Here is a 17,537-nt window from a genome sequence, read left to right as displayed (position 1 = left end):
GGAGATGTGGAGCGGGACCCAGCACAATAGTTGCCACATTAGTTGTATTCAAATGAAGGGACTGTTCAGCAAATCAGCGCAGACTGTGCAGAAAGTTTTAAACCAGTTTGTCTTACTTTCTGGCCACTGACCCTATTCTTCCAACTTGGCAAAGAGTTTCCACAACAACAATAAATTACATTTGTACAGCGCCTTTCACGTCGGGAGGATATCCCAAGGTGCTGGACAGTCAGGGATTTAGACCCGAGCAAGGGGTTGGGATCAGGAGGGGTGGAGGGCAAGGAGGATAGGGGTAAGAGGGTGGCTGAAGGTCTGGTCGAAGAGGAAGGTCTTGAGACATGCCTTGAAGGAGGCGAGGGTGGGAGCAGAGAGGCTGAAGTGCACATTGGTTACTCAAAGGAAAAGCAATGGTGGGCAATGATGGTCTGCGCTTATCTGATCAAATAAATTAGTGCAAAGAAAGGGGAGAAAACACCAGTAACAAAGAAAGGAGAAGAAAACACCAGTAACAAAGGTTATATTAAAAAGAATAAAGCATCTGGACAATGGTAAGAGAAGGTGGCAAGTCCAAGTGGAAGGTACTTGCTAGAAAATGCATTTGCAGAATTGGGGTTTCTGCAGATTTTGTCAATGATTGTATTGAGCAGTCCCTTGCGGAGTTTGACAAGGTAAATTATTCCATAGCTACTTAAAGGCGTGAGCTTTGCTGAACTAGTGGGCTGTTGTGAGGTCTCTGTCCCATATTATGTTAACTCATGATTGTCAGATATTCAGTGTCAAAAGGACAATTGTTTCAATCTCCATTACATTAAATGCTTTACAGCATGTGGAGTGAGGGGCAGGAGGCACTGTTGTTAAAACACGGATCCCTTCTCCAAGATGAAATTGCTCATTAATGAACAAAACAAAATAGGAAGTGTGTGAAACCTACTTCCACATTAAAGGTGAATTGAGAGAATCTTTTCACCATTCTGCGAGATCTTAAATTTTGTCACAAACCAGCCTCGGAGGCTAAGACTATGTGGAATTCCAGGACATATGCTTTAAAGAATTCAAGTCACTTGTATTCTTTAAAATCATAGGATTTGGGAATCCTATGAGAACGAGCGGAAATATTCTTTAGACCCAAACCTCAGAAGATGCATGTCTTCCTATTTTCACACGATTACTTTTGACACTGAATAAACCCTGGAGGTGCTTTGGGAGGAATACAAGTCGGATCTGACTGGTAGAATAATGTCTGAAAGGAAACTTCATGATCCAGTCAGCTGATTTTTTTTTTGTTATTGTTTAATGTCTCGCTCCCATTTAGAAGCTCAGAGTAAACCTTATTACTCTGACTACTCTCCCACCCGGCGATTCATTCACAATATGTGCACCAGCCATTACCTGGATCTGTTCATCACTGTGGTGATCGGGCTGAATGTAATCACCATGGCAATGGAGCATTACAGGCAACCCGAGGTAAGCACAATTTTGTCTTCAATTTTTTAAAAAGAAAACAGCGGAACAATCACTGGACACATTTCCAGATAGAAATTTTCAGCACAGAAGGACAGCAGTACGAGTCTATGCCACTACTAATGAGTGGCACTAATGGATTTAGTGAACCCCTAATTAGGTCACTCCATCTATGACTGTGGGACACTACTGTGTGCAATCGGCTGCCACGTTTTGCCCACAAAATATGCAGTCAGTGTACTCCAGCAGAACCCCAACACACGCTCTGGCGTCCCCAAGCCTTGGCTCTTGCCAACCTGAGCCTTGTACTCTCCGGAATTAGGGGAGCAGGATGTGTCCCTTCGGGGAGAGAGGGAGCACATTACAATCCTAACACTGGAATTTCCATGTGCAGGTGGGATGCATGGACCTGCAACTCTCAGTTGTCAGACATATGTCAGACACCAGCTAACTGATACATTTCAGAGAACTGGTGCTTTGATGTCTGAAGTAGTGGTGTTGGTCGTCGACGTAGCAGAATTCAATCTCAATCTCTCACATTCTCCAGGAACTCGACAAAGCCCTGAGGATCTGCAATTACATTTTCACGATTATCTTTGTCCTGGAGTCCGTGTTCAAACTGGTTGCTTTTGGATTTCGGCGGTTCTTCAAGGACAGGTAAAATACTGCTGGATATTTGGTAATTGAGTATTAATGTAGTGCAGCATATTGCAAGTTTATGTGGTGACTTTCACGTCGTGAGGACACAAAATGTTTTCAATATTCCTTAAGACAGCGCTTAAATTAACATCAGAATACCACTAATGTTACCCTATCATTTTACCCTGCGCCTTGGGACATCCTCCCGACGTGAAAGACGTTCTATATATGTAATTTTGCTGTTTTTGCCTTTTCAATAACTGAATGTGATGTCTGTTTTACTGCTCCAGATGGAACCAGCTGGATCTTGCTATAGTGCTGCTATCCATTATGGGTATTACCCTTGAAGAAATTGAGGTGAATGCTTCTTTGCCGATCAACCCCACCATCATTCGAATAATGAGAGTCCTGAGAATCGCCAGAGGTCAGTGGAGGCATGGCTTATTGTTTCCTGTACAGTATAAAGCTGGATACTATAAAATCGTGCCTTTACGTGTATAGCTATTCCCATTTCACTTTTTTTACAGCATTCATTGCATTAATCTCTTTCCTTTTTGTCTCTAAACAAAGTCTTGAAACTGTTGAAAATGGCAGTAGGAATGCGATCGCTGCTGAACACTGTAATTCAGGCTTTGCCACAGGTAAGAAACTTACAGTGAGAGTCAGACAAAGTGGTTGCGAGCCTCATATATAGCACAATGCATTCTAATCCTAGCATCACAACACAAAGCCTCTTCCCACTCTCCAAAGATAATTGGAGTTTGCCTTCCAGTTATCCTGGTTTATATTCCCTCCTCAACCAAATTCATTGAGGATTTCTAATGAATTGTTTGTTCACCTTGTGGTAATCTATAGGACATCGCCAACACAAATTAGCTGCCCTGTTTGCCTCTGCGACAACATTCGCTTCAATTCCAGTTAATCTCATTCTGCAAAGGGCTGTTGGGGGCATTTCTGTTACATGATTGGCACTGTAGATGTGCAAGTTGCTGACAGAAGATGGGATGGTTTTGAGTATGTCTGGTACTGTTTTGCTCACGGCATTTATACTTCCTGCAGGTTGGGAATCTCGGGCTCTTGTTCATGCTCCTGTTTTTCATATTTGCGGCTCTTGGAGTCGAGCTCTTTGGGGACCTAGGTAAGACAGCCACAGGCATGAAGTTTTATCCTGAGTTAATATTCCATATCCACACTTTGCATCCATTAAGATCTTTTGCTCTTCATTTTAGTGAAGCTCCTCCTTCAAACAAAATTTCTGAGCTCCAAAGTATGTCAGGCACTTGGCATCTGTGGCATCTAGCAACCACACAAGGAGAGGGGGTGTTCAAGGCTGGGGCACAGGTTGATTGATCCTGCCTGGCTACAGTCATATAGTGCTTGTTTTGTTCAGATGTCACACTCTCAGGCAGAATTCACACTCCTTGTCCTCCTCAGAATGCATCCTGAGTTAGCCTCCCACCCTCCCTCTCTCTGTCAGTCTACTGCATAGCAGCTCTGAATAGTAGGCAAAGCTTCAAAAATATCACACACTTTAATGAGGGTCCATAAAGATTTATTACCTATCAGACCAGAGGTGAGAAGCTCCTAACCACAAAATGTAATGGCCATTTTCATCGGCAGGTTTGGCTCGGGTATTTATTCTTGGTGATGTGTTTCCGGGGCTGACCGCTGAAACATGTTCTGAAACGACAATTCATTCTCCTTCATATTCTGCCTTAAATTCAGAATGTGACAATTACCATCCATGCGAAGGCCTGGGACGACATGCCACGTTCAGGAACTTCGGGATGGCTTTCCTCACCCTCTTCCGGGTTTCAACTGGAGACAACTGGAATGGAATAATGAAGGTATTGAGCTCTTTTCCCCCTTTCACAACGGTCCCAAACATTGGTGTTAGCCTGGCTCAGGGGGTAGCACTCTCACCTCTAAGTCAGAAAGTAATAGGTTCAAATCTCACCTTGTGTCTAGTTACATAGAATGATACAGCACGGAAACAAGTCAATCAGCATAACCAGCCTGTGCTGGTGTTTATACTCCACACGAGCCCCCCAACTCTCTTACATGCCTCTATTCCCTCTTCCCTCATGTATGTTTCAAGTCTTTGTTTAAGTACATTGCATAGCACAGACACTGAAGAGACTGAAGAGACTGAAGCCAGTTGTTAGTCCTTCCATTGCTGTCCTGCCCGAGATCAGGAAACTCAAGCACTAATCTGGGCATGAAATAAGATGTTATGGGTCTGTGTGAGCCCAGTTTCTCACTCACCAGTGTCAGTGCCCGCTTGGACACTTGGGTTGAATCGCTTCCTTTTATCTGATTGACAGGACACCTTGCGTGACTGTAACCAGGAAGGCACCTGCTACAACACAGTGGTGTCGCCAATCTACTTTGTCTCGTTTGTGCTGACAGCCCAGTTTGTGCTGGTGAATGTGGTCATCGCTGTGCTAATGAAGCACTTGGAGGAGAGCAACAAGGAGGCCAAAGAGGAGGCTGAGCTGGAGGCCGAGCTGGAGTTTGAGCTGAAAATGTTGAATGCCAACCCAGCCCCCACGGAGGGTGTGATGTGGGGAGGTAGCGATAGGGGAGATGCAGGGGAAAGCCCAGAGAGTCCAGCAGAGTCTCTCCATATCAAAGTGGATTCACCATTTTCTTTCGAGCCACCGCTGGTAAGGAACCGATCATCGGGATGATTCTCTCGAGCCTTTGAGGGTTAAATAAATATATATCCGAATATGTTATTTCATTATTGCCAGGTCACGAGCCAGATCATGTAATTGTGTTGTTGTTATAAAGGTGCTTTGTATAATGAGCCACGTGATAACCAGAGATGGAATGCATTATTTGACCCCCAGAGTCTTGCTGAAATAATATATTATGTAAGAGTTTGATACATTAATGATGTCTAACGACTCAGCCCTTTCCCAGAGGAAGAAAATACTTGGAAAATATAGGAATTAAATAAAGGTGGTCCGTAGCAAAAGGATACACTGTTATAATCATACAATATATTGTAAAAGCTTTCTCTTTGAAATCACTTTGAATTTTATCCCCCGTGACGGTAAAGCTTGTCAAGACGTGTTCACAAAGGCAAGCTATGTGATTTGTTTTAGTTGGTTAAAACTCCAGCAGTGACTCCAACGCACATTCTGGGGTCCCGAAGCCTCTCTTGCTAACCTGTACCTAGATTAGGTACGTTCCCCCTGAGAGGGGGTGTCACACCAATCCAAACTGTTGGAAATTTCCATGCATATATAGTTTGTTTTGGATACCCTTAATAGGAGGATTATTATGTTATTATTAATAGTGATGAGTTTCCACATGTGTCGGGCACCTGGCTGACCAGAATAAGCAAACTATCAAGTCTGAGGGGAGCAGGAAAGGAAGTATATAGTGATTAGGTGATGCCCAAACCAGGAGAGGTTCCTGGAATAAAATGATAGACTTTTTTCAGAAGTTGTTTGTAAATGGTGAGAATTTGTGCTGTCTTTAAACTTCAGCGCTACCCAGTCATGTTGGTGGGGACTGGATTATTTAATATTTCATCTCGATTTTAAAACAAAATCTAAAACAATGCGGTCTAATTTGTGGTGTCTCTTAACAAGCTTTCTTAATAAAAAATGTTGTAATTATCACTTTTCTAAAATCTGAATGGTTAAAAATTCAGTTCAGTGTGACGCGTAGCACCTTTGGTGATCTGTGATTTGTGACTATAATATAAATGACTATTGCACTGGAGAATACTTTATCAAAAGCCTGAAACAATATTGAATGCAGCCTTCAGCATATTCACTGTCTGAGAAGTGTGAGAATTACATGATTATTATCAACAAATCTGTTTCAAAATGCCACAAATTAGACTGGACTGGGGGGAATCGTGATACCCCTAATGCGGGCAGGTCTTAATAATAGCAGTCATCCAGTTTACCACTGTGTGCAGTTGTGAAGTGCAAATAAAGAGGATTTGTACTTCTTGTGATGTTATGCACCCTGAAGAATGTTTTCACGTTTACTGAGTGTGGATTCTGTTTATCGGCATGTTGTTTTTCCCTTTTGTCTCCCACCCAAACCTTGCTCTGTTGATGTTCCCAACTCCACACACCCTCATCCTTTCCCTTCTGCATGCACTGCGCACAGGAGAAGCAGTTTTTTGACAACGTATCCCTGCTGATCCAAGGGTCACTGGAAGGAGAACTCACCATTATGGACAACCTCTCAGGCTCTGTTTGCTACAACTACGCCAGCCCTCAGCAAAACATATGCTCCATTGAGAAACAGGTTAATAATTCTGGCTTCTCTGGCAAAGTCCCGTGTTCAGACCCAGAAGTCAAAAGGAACTCGAAAGACCAAGAACTATCGCGGGGAGGTGGACATTCCAGTATATTTACCAGGGAATCTTGGTTTCCAAGTCTCCCTTTTGTTTAATATAGTATGAGGGTAATATGTCACAGTGTTATGCTCTGAGAGTCAACATTGAAGTCAAACACCGTGTAAAGTCTGTGTCACCTCTGTTAGGTTTTACCTGTGGAAAAAAGCAGAAAAGTTATTTATTTGAGAATCTCAGGTGAAAGCCAATGAGTGAGCTTGGGGATGAAACCCTTTATGTACATTTCCTAAGTCCAGTCTTGCTGTCAGGAAGATAGTGTTGAGAATAAAAGCTGATGATATTCCCCACCGCGAGGAAAGGAAGCAAATCATTAGTGATCGTCTTTGTTCCCACATTGACCAAGACCAGGGGTAATAGAACCATAGAAATGTACAGCGCAGAAGAAGGCCAGTGGAGTGCTGTAGCTTAGTAGTTAGAGCACTCGCCTCACTAGCGAGAGGACCTGGGTTCGATTCCCAGGCAGGGTGAAACGTAAGCAAGTTCCCTTACTCCATACGCCTCTGTTTCCCTTAGCAGAGAGTAGGAACCCGGATGTTAGTCAATTGGCGGATAAATGTTGAAAAATACTAATTTATTATTATACTGATGGTCAATGCAATTCAGTGGCACTTCTTTGTCTTTTGGATTCAAGGTTACATGCTCAAAGCTTCCCGCTCACACCAGGCACAGTTTTATTGGCTGAACGTAGGCTGCAGTGCTTTTCAACAACCCCACCGTAGCTTAAATGTAGTGCAAAACATTCACAATTATTTTAAAATCTAGTATCCTTTGAAATTTCCATGGTCAAGGCTGTGAATGTGTTATAGTTCCTGCATTTGAAACCGCACCGATAACATCAAAACGTCTCAACGCATGTGACAGTAATCATTGTAACGTGAGGTGACTGTGTATATGTAGATAACTACCTTTCAGCTTTCCAAGCCCTGGGGCTATCACAAGACATGACTAACCCTGGCCACTGAGGCTTGGTTTTCCAGTTAGCCTGAGGTTTCTGGTCTGGAAACGGGACGCTTTGCCTTGCATGGTGTGTGATTGCATTTCTCCATCTAGATCCTTTTGCTGGAACTTTAGCGGCTTTCAAAATCATACTCGGTTGAATGCAAAGATTGCAACACTTTGGTTTCACTCCACATGGTGCCTGCATCACAGTGCACCAACATGTTTCTCTCTTTCTCTTTCTCTCTCTCTATCTCTTTTTTTCTTTCTTTCCCTCACTCCCTCTTTCTCTCTTTTTGTTTTCTCTCTCTCTCTTAGTCTGTGTCTCTCCTCTCAATCTCTGTCATTGTCTCTTTCTCTTTATCTCTCTCCTATTTTCCCCTCTCTTCTCTCTATTCCCTCCAGTTTTATTTTTACATACTCTCTGGTGGAGCTCCGTCACTTTTTGTGATTTAAAGAAAATGCTTAAAGAACATATATCGTTATATGGACAAACCCACGAGTGAGAAATATGATAGATCTTCAGTTATTAATTTTCTTTCCTCAGTCTTCCCAGTTTTAGCTCCAAAAACTTTCTCGCCCTTGTCTCAGAGGGCTTTGCCATAAAACGTAGCTTACTGAAAAATAAATGATAATTGTGCAGTACCAGCATATTACAAGACAGTGGGAACACAATATTAAACACACATCATGGTCCACAATATATTTCCAATCGGACAGGATGAAGGGGGTGTAAAATAATGTTACTGGTTCCCTGGGACAGCCCAGTAACAATAACACTTAAGCTTTGTGCTGCTGGTTACAGTGAAACAGATCAGTATAAGAGGGCTGTTGCTTTTATTCATTTAAGACACTATTAAGATTTTAAGTCTGTTTTGTCAGCTGATTTCCAATCCTCCTCTGCTGCAGATTCCCAAATCGTTGTGGTTCTAATTCCATCAGAAGGTCAGTGCCTCAGAGTGACACTATCAAGCTACTTCCACTTAATAAAATATGGACCTTAGCACCTTCCACCACTCATTTGTGGGCCACCCGCTTGCAATGGGATTGATTGCTTCGGCAGTGCTGCTTTTCACAGCGTTGGAGCAGACAGTTTTAATGTGTCAAAGCCCAGAATTGTAATCGTGCCATTATATCTCTGTGCTCACAACACATAACCCTGACTTTCAGAATACATTTGGAAATAGAGCCACGAAAGTGGAGTAGATATTCTGAGCCGAGCCGATATTAGAAGCTTCTTCTCTAACACAATCATCCACCCCTTCACCAAAATTGCCACTGATAGAAGATGTCTTGGTCGGCAAGCTTATTAGCCAGACTTGTTATTGAGGAGCCCTAATGATTGCCCAAAGCCATAGTGCAGGCCACCCAAGGCTAAGTTATTTTTTGTGTGAATGAAAGCCATTGGAAGGGTGAGATCAAACGGACCGAAGGTGTTTCTTCATCCAAAGGCGTTCTATAATTGTAAATTTATATTACATTTTAGTTTGGAAGCCAGTTTCTTTTTTAAGAACTATGGAAATCTGGCTTTACAAATTAATAGTGGATTTGAAACATTTCCAAAGTTCTGCACCCTCTTGACTTTAAGGCAAACCAGTCTTAAGGCGAGGACAATGAGTTGTAAGGTGAGTTGTAACTTTGCACAGGAACTTTAAAGTTAATCGGAAACTTTAGTTTGATTTGATCGATCGAGCTGGCTATTCCAGTTGGTGACAAATAGACTCAATTAGTTTCCATATACAGTACATATGCATATTCATGCATATATGATATCTAGTGATGTCCCACTGACCATTGTTTTTGTCTCTCTTCATTCTACTGACTTGCCTTTCTTTTTGCATGCTGGATTGAAACTGGTGTGGTGTAGTTTGCTAGCAGCAAGTTTGGTAAGGAGCACCGTTTTAAGCCTGATTTGTCTTTTAAGTGTTCTGATGTCGAAGTGAAGTGTACACTGTACGTGCATCGTGATCCAGCAACAACTGCACAACAGAGCCGTTCAGCAGCCAATCATTACCAACAGGGCAGAGAGAAAGACAGAACGAGAGAATAAAAGAACCAGAGAGAGTGAAAGCGAGAGAGAGAGACCGAGAGCAGAGAGGGTGAAAGAGAGAGAGGGGCAGGGAATGAGGCAGTCGAATTACTATTGTTCATTCTACTGGGATTTACAATGACATGACATTAGAAATTCGAAGATTGAGGAAATCCTAGACATTCAACGCACTATCTTCTCCAGCTTTACTAGTAAGTCATTGGAAAGCCTTAAAATGCAGCATTTCATTGTCACTCTGATACGTAGATGATTTCTTTATCTGTTTAAGGAGTTAGTGGATGTGCCATTGAGTGAATGGCTCAGAGAAGAGCTTTTCTCCAGTGTCAGTCCATTCTGTGAATTATTTTCTAAGTTTCTTACGCCTGGTCGTCTCTCCCTTGTTTAGATCCCTCTAGCTGAGATGGAGGCTGTTTCTCTGACATCTGATATTCAGTCTGAGAAATCCTGGTCGTTAGCATTGACGGATGACTCTTTTCCCGATGATACTAATGTATTCTTGCTAAATACACTGGAAAGCAATGTACATATTCCAAACCTGTATTTTGCTTATCAAAGGGCTTGAAATACTCTCCTGCTTGTTCTACATAAAACGTAACATGCATTTGTGGTGTATGTAGAAGTTCAAGGCTATGTATACCCTCCATGACAACTGCTTATCAAACCCTGATTGACCCTATTTGAAATGACTAAGTCGATTGGATTGCGCGTGAGACAATTTAAAACGGTGTAGAATTGTTGAAACTTCTCGAATCTGATTGTTTTTAAAATCTAATCGAATTCTCAATTTGGAAATTGATTTATTTTTCGGAAACATTTGCTGAATTTATGCCATTTCCACAGTTCTGCACGTTCTTCAAGTTTAAGACAAAATGGCTTCACCGGGTAAGACGAGGTGAAATGTCAGGCTCAGTATTGTTCATTAAAGGGAAGGTTCTTTTGTCTTCTTTGTGAGCAATTTAGATGCAAGTTATATCATATTTATAATCAATCATTATACGCGACAATTAATGGCATCCATGGAAGAGACTAAAATCAAGAAATAAAAAAAAAATGGAGGGTATGGATTTCCTTGTTGGGATGTGATTGACAGCTGATATCTTTGGAACATTTCCAAGTGAACGTACCGAAAAGCCATGGGGAATTATCCATGGCTATAAAATTACGTCCACATAATATTGTGCTGGTAATAAATTGAATTCTGAGAGGACAAAGAGTATTTCTAGCCCTGATTTGTATATAACCATCTGCTCCTCTTTGGCGTCCAGCATTCAACATTTCCAAACTGTTGTGTAGACTAGTGCTTTGTTTTGTTGCCCAACAGATCCTTAGTTGCAACCAATCTATCTGGATCCATTCTATCTGTTAGGTGTAGCTGTGCTTCTTGTGGTCGTCATTCCATTGTTGATTGACTATGACCTTCTGTGGTAGAGTTGTGTAGAGATGCTGTTGTGCTTTGATGTAGCTGATGACTATGACAATGATTACTATTCCCAACCATGCTTCATGCACTAGTGGAAGATCTTGGTGCTACCAGCCAATGCTGCAGGTCTCCTGAATGAACAAGATGTGTTAACTGGAGCAATGGTTCTCTAGCTTAGTTCTTGACTTCTTTGCGCTGGGTCACAATCACTGCACTTGGAGGCAAGTGGTTTGAAATTCCAGTGGACGGTACATGTATCACTTTAGGAGATTATAACAAGGAAATCCCATAGACAGCTGAAATTGGCAATGGTGTGACACATAATGCTGAGCGTATTTTCAGCCCAAAGAGGAGTTGTTCCCCTTGGAACGTTTTAGTTTTTCATTAATTTTGATCATTTTCAGCCTCCCTCATGATACTCAGTTATATTCAACATCCAACAACTGTGCTTTGCTTGTTGATTGCAATAACTAAGCACATCGTTCTTGTCTTTCAAAACAGCTAGACAAACGCCAGTAGCTTCCAAATGGTGCATTTTAATAAGAAAAAACATTCACTCCTGTAAGAAGTTACATGCGACCGCCAGGAAGGTGGAAGGCGAACTAGATAGACCTTGGTCTTTTTTTGTCTAGCATTTCTTATGTTGTTATGTAAGTTGACTTGTTGCATGAAGCAAACAATTGATGGAATTGGCATTGTCATGGTTCTTGTGTTTCACACTGAGTTCTCCCACCAAATACTCCACCCCCCACCCCCCGTTCTCACAACCAGTTCTCTGTGACACGCTCTGTTTCATTAGCCGCAGTGAGACTATAATGTGATCCATTGGCTTAGAATGTGTGCAGAAAAATGATGTGATATATCCCGCTCAGATGTCTCAGCCCTTTATCGTTTTGTTCGTGTTGGTGCTACTGTAGGACGTCTCTGTGTTGTCAGTGACCTGGCGCATGCTTGTATTTTACATATCGGCAACAAAGCTTCCTTCGGCCAAACAGTCTCGTCCCACTGATCCTTACTTTGCTTCGTATCTTGCAGGCTGAGTATGTTCAGGAGAACGAAGTTCAACAGGAAACCCCGGAGAAGAACCTCCTGTCAGTGAGGAGGCCCTTTGTTGGCAGGACCCATTCGCTGCCCAATGACAGCTACATGTTCCAGCCTGTCGACCCAGCGCCATCACCGGATCTACACGAGTCTCAGAACAACCACAGATACCAGTCAGGTATATCCCTGACAAAGCGCTCTGGGAAGCTACCTTGCATTAGGGGCACTATATAAATGCAAGTTGGTGTTGTTCCCTTCGGTCAGAAAGGTTAATGGTAGATGTCAGCCTGGCTTGACATTCTCGTCTCTGCGTCAGAAGATCACTAGAGTTCCATTCCCAATCCTGAATCTGAAACACTCGTTAAAAGATGCTTGGATGCTGAGTGAGGAGAGGTTGTCCTGAAAATGAATGACATTGGGGATATTAGTGTGGGCATTTGAAAAGGAAACCAGACAGGTAGACTGTGATAGTGGTTTCTGGCTGCTGAATGAACTGCACCTGGGTTCAGATGAGGAGAGGGATGAGAGGCTTTGTATCTCACATGCGAAGATAGGAACTGTCCTCCTTGACCTGAATATAGTAACTGTTTGCTATAAATTGTCTCCAGGTTCCACCACATCGGTGCAGTCACAGCCAACGGACAGCGCTTCCAACCTCCAGGCTCCGGTACAGCTATTCCATCCAATCAGCCCTCGGAGCAGTCTTGATGCCGAAAACATTCCCAGAATTCCTCCCCCCGTGCGGTCTGCAAGCATTCATAGGATGCTCCGGAGGCAGGTGGGTGTCAGCAGCGGCCACAGCTCCCTGTCACACACCCAGGAGAGGTTCGGGATTTGCCAGATTTCCTTTAAGAGACATTTTCTGACAACACAATTTATTTTTGGCTTCTATTTATATCTCAGTGTCATTTATTAAAATAATGCTATGCGCAGCTTTTTTACAATAATGTACTTTATTTTTCACTGTATCGTACATTATATTGTACCAAACTCCAAGATCCCAAGATTGGTTTAGATGAAGAAGGCCCTTTGGTCCATTTGATTTCATCCTTCCAGAGAACGTATCCTGCCATCTTTGATGGTAAAGCACTCTGGGACGCTATCCTGCGTGAGGGACATCCTTCTGGCGTGAAAGGCACCATACAATGTAATATTGTAATGTAATTCAGGTCATACTAATCTGTTTGATCTCTTTTGTTTCTCTCACTGCCCCTGATCTTTAAATACCCAACTCAGGTTGCTGTGACAAACGAATATCTGGATCCACTGTGTACGGAGCCAAAGGAAAGCGTGCAGGTGAATCCTGGTGAGCTGCCACCAGCCTTGAATGTGTCTGTACCTCCTGTGGCTGTTCTGCAGCCCTCTTTGGTGTTAGTGCCTGCCACACCCAAAGCACCGAACAAGCACAGCATCCACATCCAGCAGCACAGTCACAACCAGTGCAACATCACTAACTCTGTGTCAGCCTCCCCACATCTCTCCAGGAACCTTTCCAGGAGGTCCCTGACCCAGCCGACCAGGAAGTCTCTCAGATCAATAGCAGTAAAAAGAGACCCTCCAGGTCGCCTGTGTGCCCTCCACTGCCCATGAAAAGCTGCAACAGCACAGGGAACCTCACAATGAAGGACATCAAAAGGTTCTACAGCGTGGATGCCCAGGGATTTTTGGCCAAGCCAGTGTCGTGGCTAGATGACCCTCGGAGACATTCGATTGAAATCTGCTCGTCTGTTGACGTCAGCCCGGCACGTCATTTTCCTTCCTCGTCCTGTGGCCTGATCGACCACGGAGTGACAGAACTGGAAGGCTTGCAAACGTCACGCCAGAAGCAGAAAATGAGCCCACCCTGCATTTCTATAGACCCCCCAGATGAGCACCTCAGAACAATACAAGGGTCACACGGGCAAGCTAACGCCGACGGCAACATGTGTCTGAGAAGGCGGGCTCCGTCCTGTGACTCAGCCCCCCACAAAAACTCTGGGGACATTGCGGAACCCCTGCTTCCTGAAAGCACTCCTGCTTCCCCTTCCCCAATCAGAGATTTGCTGACTCTTCCCAGTTTTTCCTTGGATCAGCCTGAGGTGGACCACTGATGATATTTAATTTGCCAAAAAAAAAAGTGTTTCTTCCTTTCCTAATGTTTAAAAAAAATACAATCGTGTAAGAATCCTGGATTCTGACCCACGCTGGGGGATACGCAAGCCCTGACCCCCCTCCCCTTTCCACAAACGAAGCATCAACATTTGACGGATGAGTCTCCACCTTGCAGATCTGCCGGGAACTCGAGTGGGTGGCTGATTAAGCATTCAAACCTGGGTATAGTCCATCACAGTGGAGAGTCACTTTTTGTTAAGTTAAGTTGGTATAAAATTGGTATAGTTTCCTCAGTAAGATCCCACAACCAGATACTGCAATTTGGTTTGTGTTTTGGCATCAGTTGTATCTTTTCTAGGAGAGTGTTCAATTGGAAGGCTCAGAGAGCTGAAATTACCCTGGATATTTACGGGCAATTAATCATTTTTTTTTGTCCAGAAAGCACAAAGCAAAAATCCAGCTATCAATATATTTTTAAAAATATGATAAGTGAAATAAAATATAATATTTGCCTAATTTGTGTGGTTAACTGAGATGATTGATTGATCTTCTATCGAAAAATGGCACTCCACTGTATTATTGACTTAGTCGGGCATTTCTCAAAGTTACTGAAAAGTATTATTGCTAAATTGTGATTTTAATACTGTACCAGTCGTATGGGTTAGAATTCTCTTACAGGATACTGTTGTTTCTGATGTTTACTTCCTAATCTGTTATCTTGTGTTATTTATTGATGATTTCCGGTTTGATCCTTATAGTATCAGTTGACCTTGAGTTACACTTTACATCCATCAATTTGTACCTAGAGCCTAGGATTTGGTGAGCTGGTAGCATCCAGTTAGAAGCAATTTGAGGGTGACATCCTGAAACTGTACTGGCTGTTTCCCCCGGTTATCCTGTAAAAAAAATTTAATCATTCTAACCCTGGCTGGAAACGTTTGATCAGTAACAGCGTGATTGAGCGCTCCATTTCCATACATGTGCACTTAGTGATGAAAGTGACTCGTGCATTTTAACAAACATCCACGAAGGAGAGAGAAGTGCAATGGCCAAAGACAAGTCAGGTAAGGACCTGTGCCAGCTATGCTGAGATAGTCACTGTCATAATTCGCTGCAGTCCCACTATCCCATCTCATTAAGTAAAGTTCCTTGGAAACGGTTAAGAATAAATCTGTTGCCGTAGCACTTTTTCTGCACAGTGGAAAAATGATCCCAGATCAGCGTGGCCACACCTGATGCGTTCCTTCGTCATTGTAGCACTTGATGCAATAAAGAGGAGGATCCAATGATTTCATATCGTACTGTGATAGTTAGGCTCATTTGCTCCTCAAAAATTCCAATAACTTGTTTCTTTAAAAAAAAATGATGTTGCTTAAAGCTCGCCCTTTGTTCACTTGTTAGACTGCAGTGCCGTGATCCCATTACCTCCAGGCAACTATGTCCATTGCATCTAATTGGGAATCGGACCCTGAATATTTATTGTACCCAGTTTAAAGTTACATTGCTTCCAGTCTAGTCAAAACTGTGACCTATAATGATTCGTCTGACTTCACAAGTGAATTCCAGAAAGAGAATTTACTCAAAAAATGTTTATATTAGAATGTAATTTTTGCTCCTATGTTTAAAAAAAACAACCAATAATTCCTTATAACTTGTTCTAAATGATCCACATGGTGTTATGTATATAGGCCCTACCTGCCAACTTAGCTAATAAACACCTCACTGGATAATTTTCTATAGCAGGTTCTGTAACCTTTGCTAGTGTCCTGCAGAAACATTGACTTCATCAGAAAGGTCTGTTTGATGTTTCTTCTAGATGGTAGGACTGCTAATCAAAGGACCTCATGGATATCTGAAGCCCTTCAGCACCCAACAGAGGCCATATGGGATCCAAGGAGGCTCACAACCCTCAGCACAGCAGCACAGGTTTCAGCCAATCAGTACAGCATCGCGCTGAGAATTACCAAGTCATCTTGTCTTATGTAGCAGACCAAATAGTAGACAAGGTTCTATTGGAAAAACAATTTGGTAGGAGTATTGATGAATCATGATACTGCAAATGTCTAAGAGCTAATAGTTCTAATGACGCCCAATATATGAAACAGTATTTCAGTCCCTACATTTTGGGCTTAGCATCCAGCTGTGGGCTTTCCAGTGCTATACGTGTGCAAGATCTTTGTTAGAGAAACATTCTATGTTGTACCCTTGTAGCTCAATCACATTGATTTGGTTAGTTGAAAGCACACCAGCACTTTAACATTGCAGATTACTGTATGCAGATGGACTAAGTACAATGAGCATCACAGTGATCTCTTCCATTGCTAGTTAGTGTGTGTGTGTGTGTGTGGTGCGCGTGTATGTGTGTGAATGAGTCTGTAAGCGTATTTGCCAGAATACTTTGGATTCTGTAACTACAGGAGTTGCACATTCTCTGTAAACCACTCTGGTTCAGATTCTATCAGCTAAAATTGATGTTTTATTTAAATGTAAGTATTTTTAATATGGTCTCATATAGAATGCACTCAGCGCAAAAGAAATGATGCTGAAAATGTAAAAATGTCTAAGGTGTAAGAGTGGCTGCTACTCTAAACCAGTTTTCTTCCTATCATGCATCTTCCATAGATGGACACATCACAGAGAAGGTACTGATCAAAATAGATACAGTGAAAGTGCAATGTTAATATTTATGTAGTATATATTAGAGAGAGGTTGTATTTAATAGTTATTAAATTCTATTCTGTATTCAGGTATTTTTGACCAAATAATGGGTCTGGGCAATATAGGGCAACACGGCTGGTGGCTAATCAATGGGAAAATGAATTGGGATAATGAAATCCTTTCAGTTACTGCAGGAATTGCCTTGAATTCACAAGCCCGGTATATATAATATATATATATATAATATATATCTAACTTTGCTGATGGCATTATTCCATTTGGATGCATTGTTTTGCTGGTTGTAAAGTGTTTCTTAAAATGTTGGCAACAAGGCACCTCACCCACCAACCAAAGTTTGGTTTACATTACAGTTCTGCTATTTGTGCAAACAAGCACCAAGGTTGTTATTCCTCCTCTTACCCCCCCCCCCCCCCCCCCCACTCGCTCATTCAATATGAATAGGCAAAGGTTCTTCAGAGGGACACAGAAAGGGTCAAGTATTTGCACACTTTACGCTCAAAGTACAGCACTTTTAATTTAATGAGTTTACCTACAAAATATGCAGTCACCTCACTTTCTGTGAAGTGCGTAGAGGTGAAAGTCACTATAACAAATGGTTTATTATTAATGAAAGAAAATGGTGGGGTTGTAGCAACTGGTGCTGACTCATGAAAACACCGCTCCAACAAAATAATAATAATAATCCTTGCATTTGATATAGCTTCCATCACTCGTCTCAAAGCCTACTTATAAATGGAATGATTTTGGCAAAAAAAAGAACATCAAGAGTCAGAATTTCAAAGGAGGATAGAAAAATTATGCAAAATCGCCTTTGTTCTGCCAAGCCGCTCCCCATT

At 42.3% G+C, this 17,537-nt stretch overlaps 1 protein-coding gene across 1 annotated transcript in view; it reads left to right on the top strand.

Annotated features, from left to right (window-relative positions):
* Positions 1 to 15,529, top strand: part of LOC103175750 (calcium channel, voltage-dependent, T type, alpha 1G subunit) — a 158,173-nt gene extending 142,644 nt beyond the window's left edge. The window contains 12 exon segments of the mRNA XM_042342353.1: positions 1,313 to 1,464; positions 2,009 to 2,118; positions 2,391 to 2,524; positions 2,671 to 2,741; positions 3,160 to 3,238; positions 3,826 to 3,947; positions 4,425 to 4,766; positions 9,856 to 9,990; positions 11,941 to 12,109; positions 12,540 to 12,709; positions 13,168 to 13,408; positions 13,411 to 15,529. Coding sequence (XP_042198287.1) covers positions 1,313 to 1,464; positions 2,009 to 2,118; positions 2,391 to 2,524; positions 2,671 to 2,741; positions 3,160 to 3,238; positions 3,826 to 3,947; positions 4,425 to 4,766; positions 9,856 to 9,990; positions 11,941 to 12,109; positions 12,540 to 12,709; positions 13,168 to 13,408; positions 13,411 to 14,021 — 2,336 coding nt within the window. The 3' untranslated portion in view covers positions 14,022 to 15,529.
* Positions 15,530 to 17,537: the final 2,008 nt, after the last annotated feature.

This window comes from Callorhinchus milii, unplaced genomic scaffold (assembly GCF_018977255.1).
Source record: "Callorhinchus milii isolate IMCB2004 unplaced genomic scaffold, IMCB_Cmil_1.0 Scaffold20, whole genome shotgun sequence".
Taxonomy (NCBI): Eukaryota; Metazoa; Chordata; class Chondrichthyes; order Chimaeriformes; family Callorhinchidae; genus Callorhinchus; species Callorhinchus milii.
The sequence above is the reverse complement of the archived record's forward strand: the minus strand, read 5'-3'. Positions and strand labels throughout refer to the sequence as shown.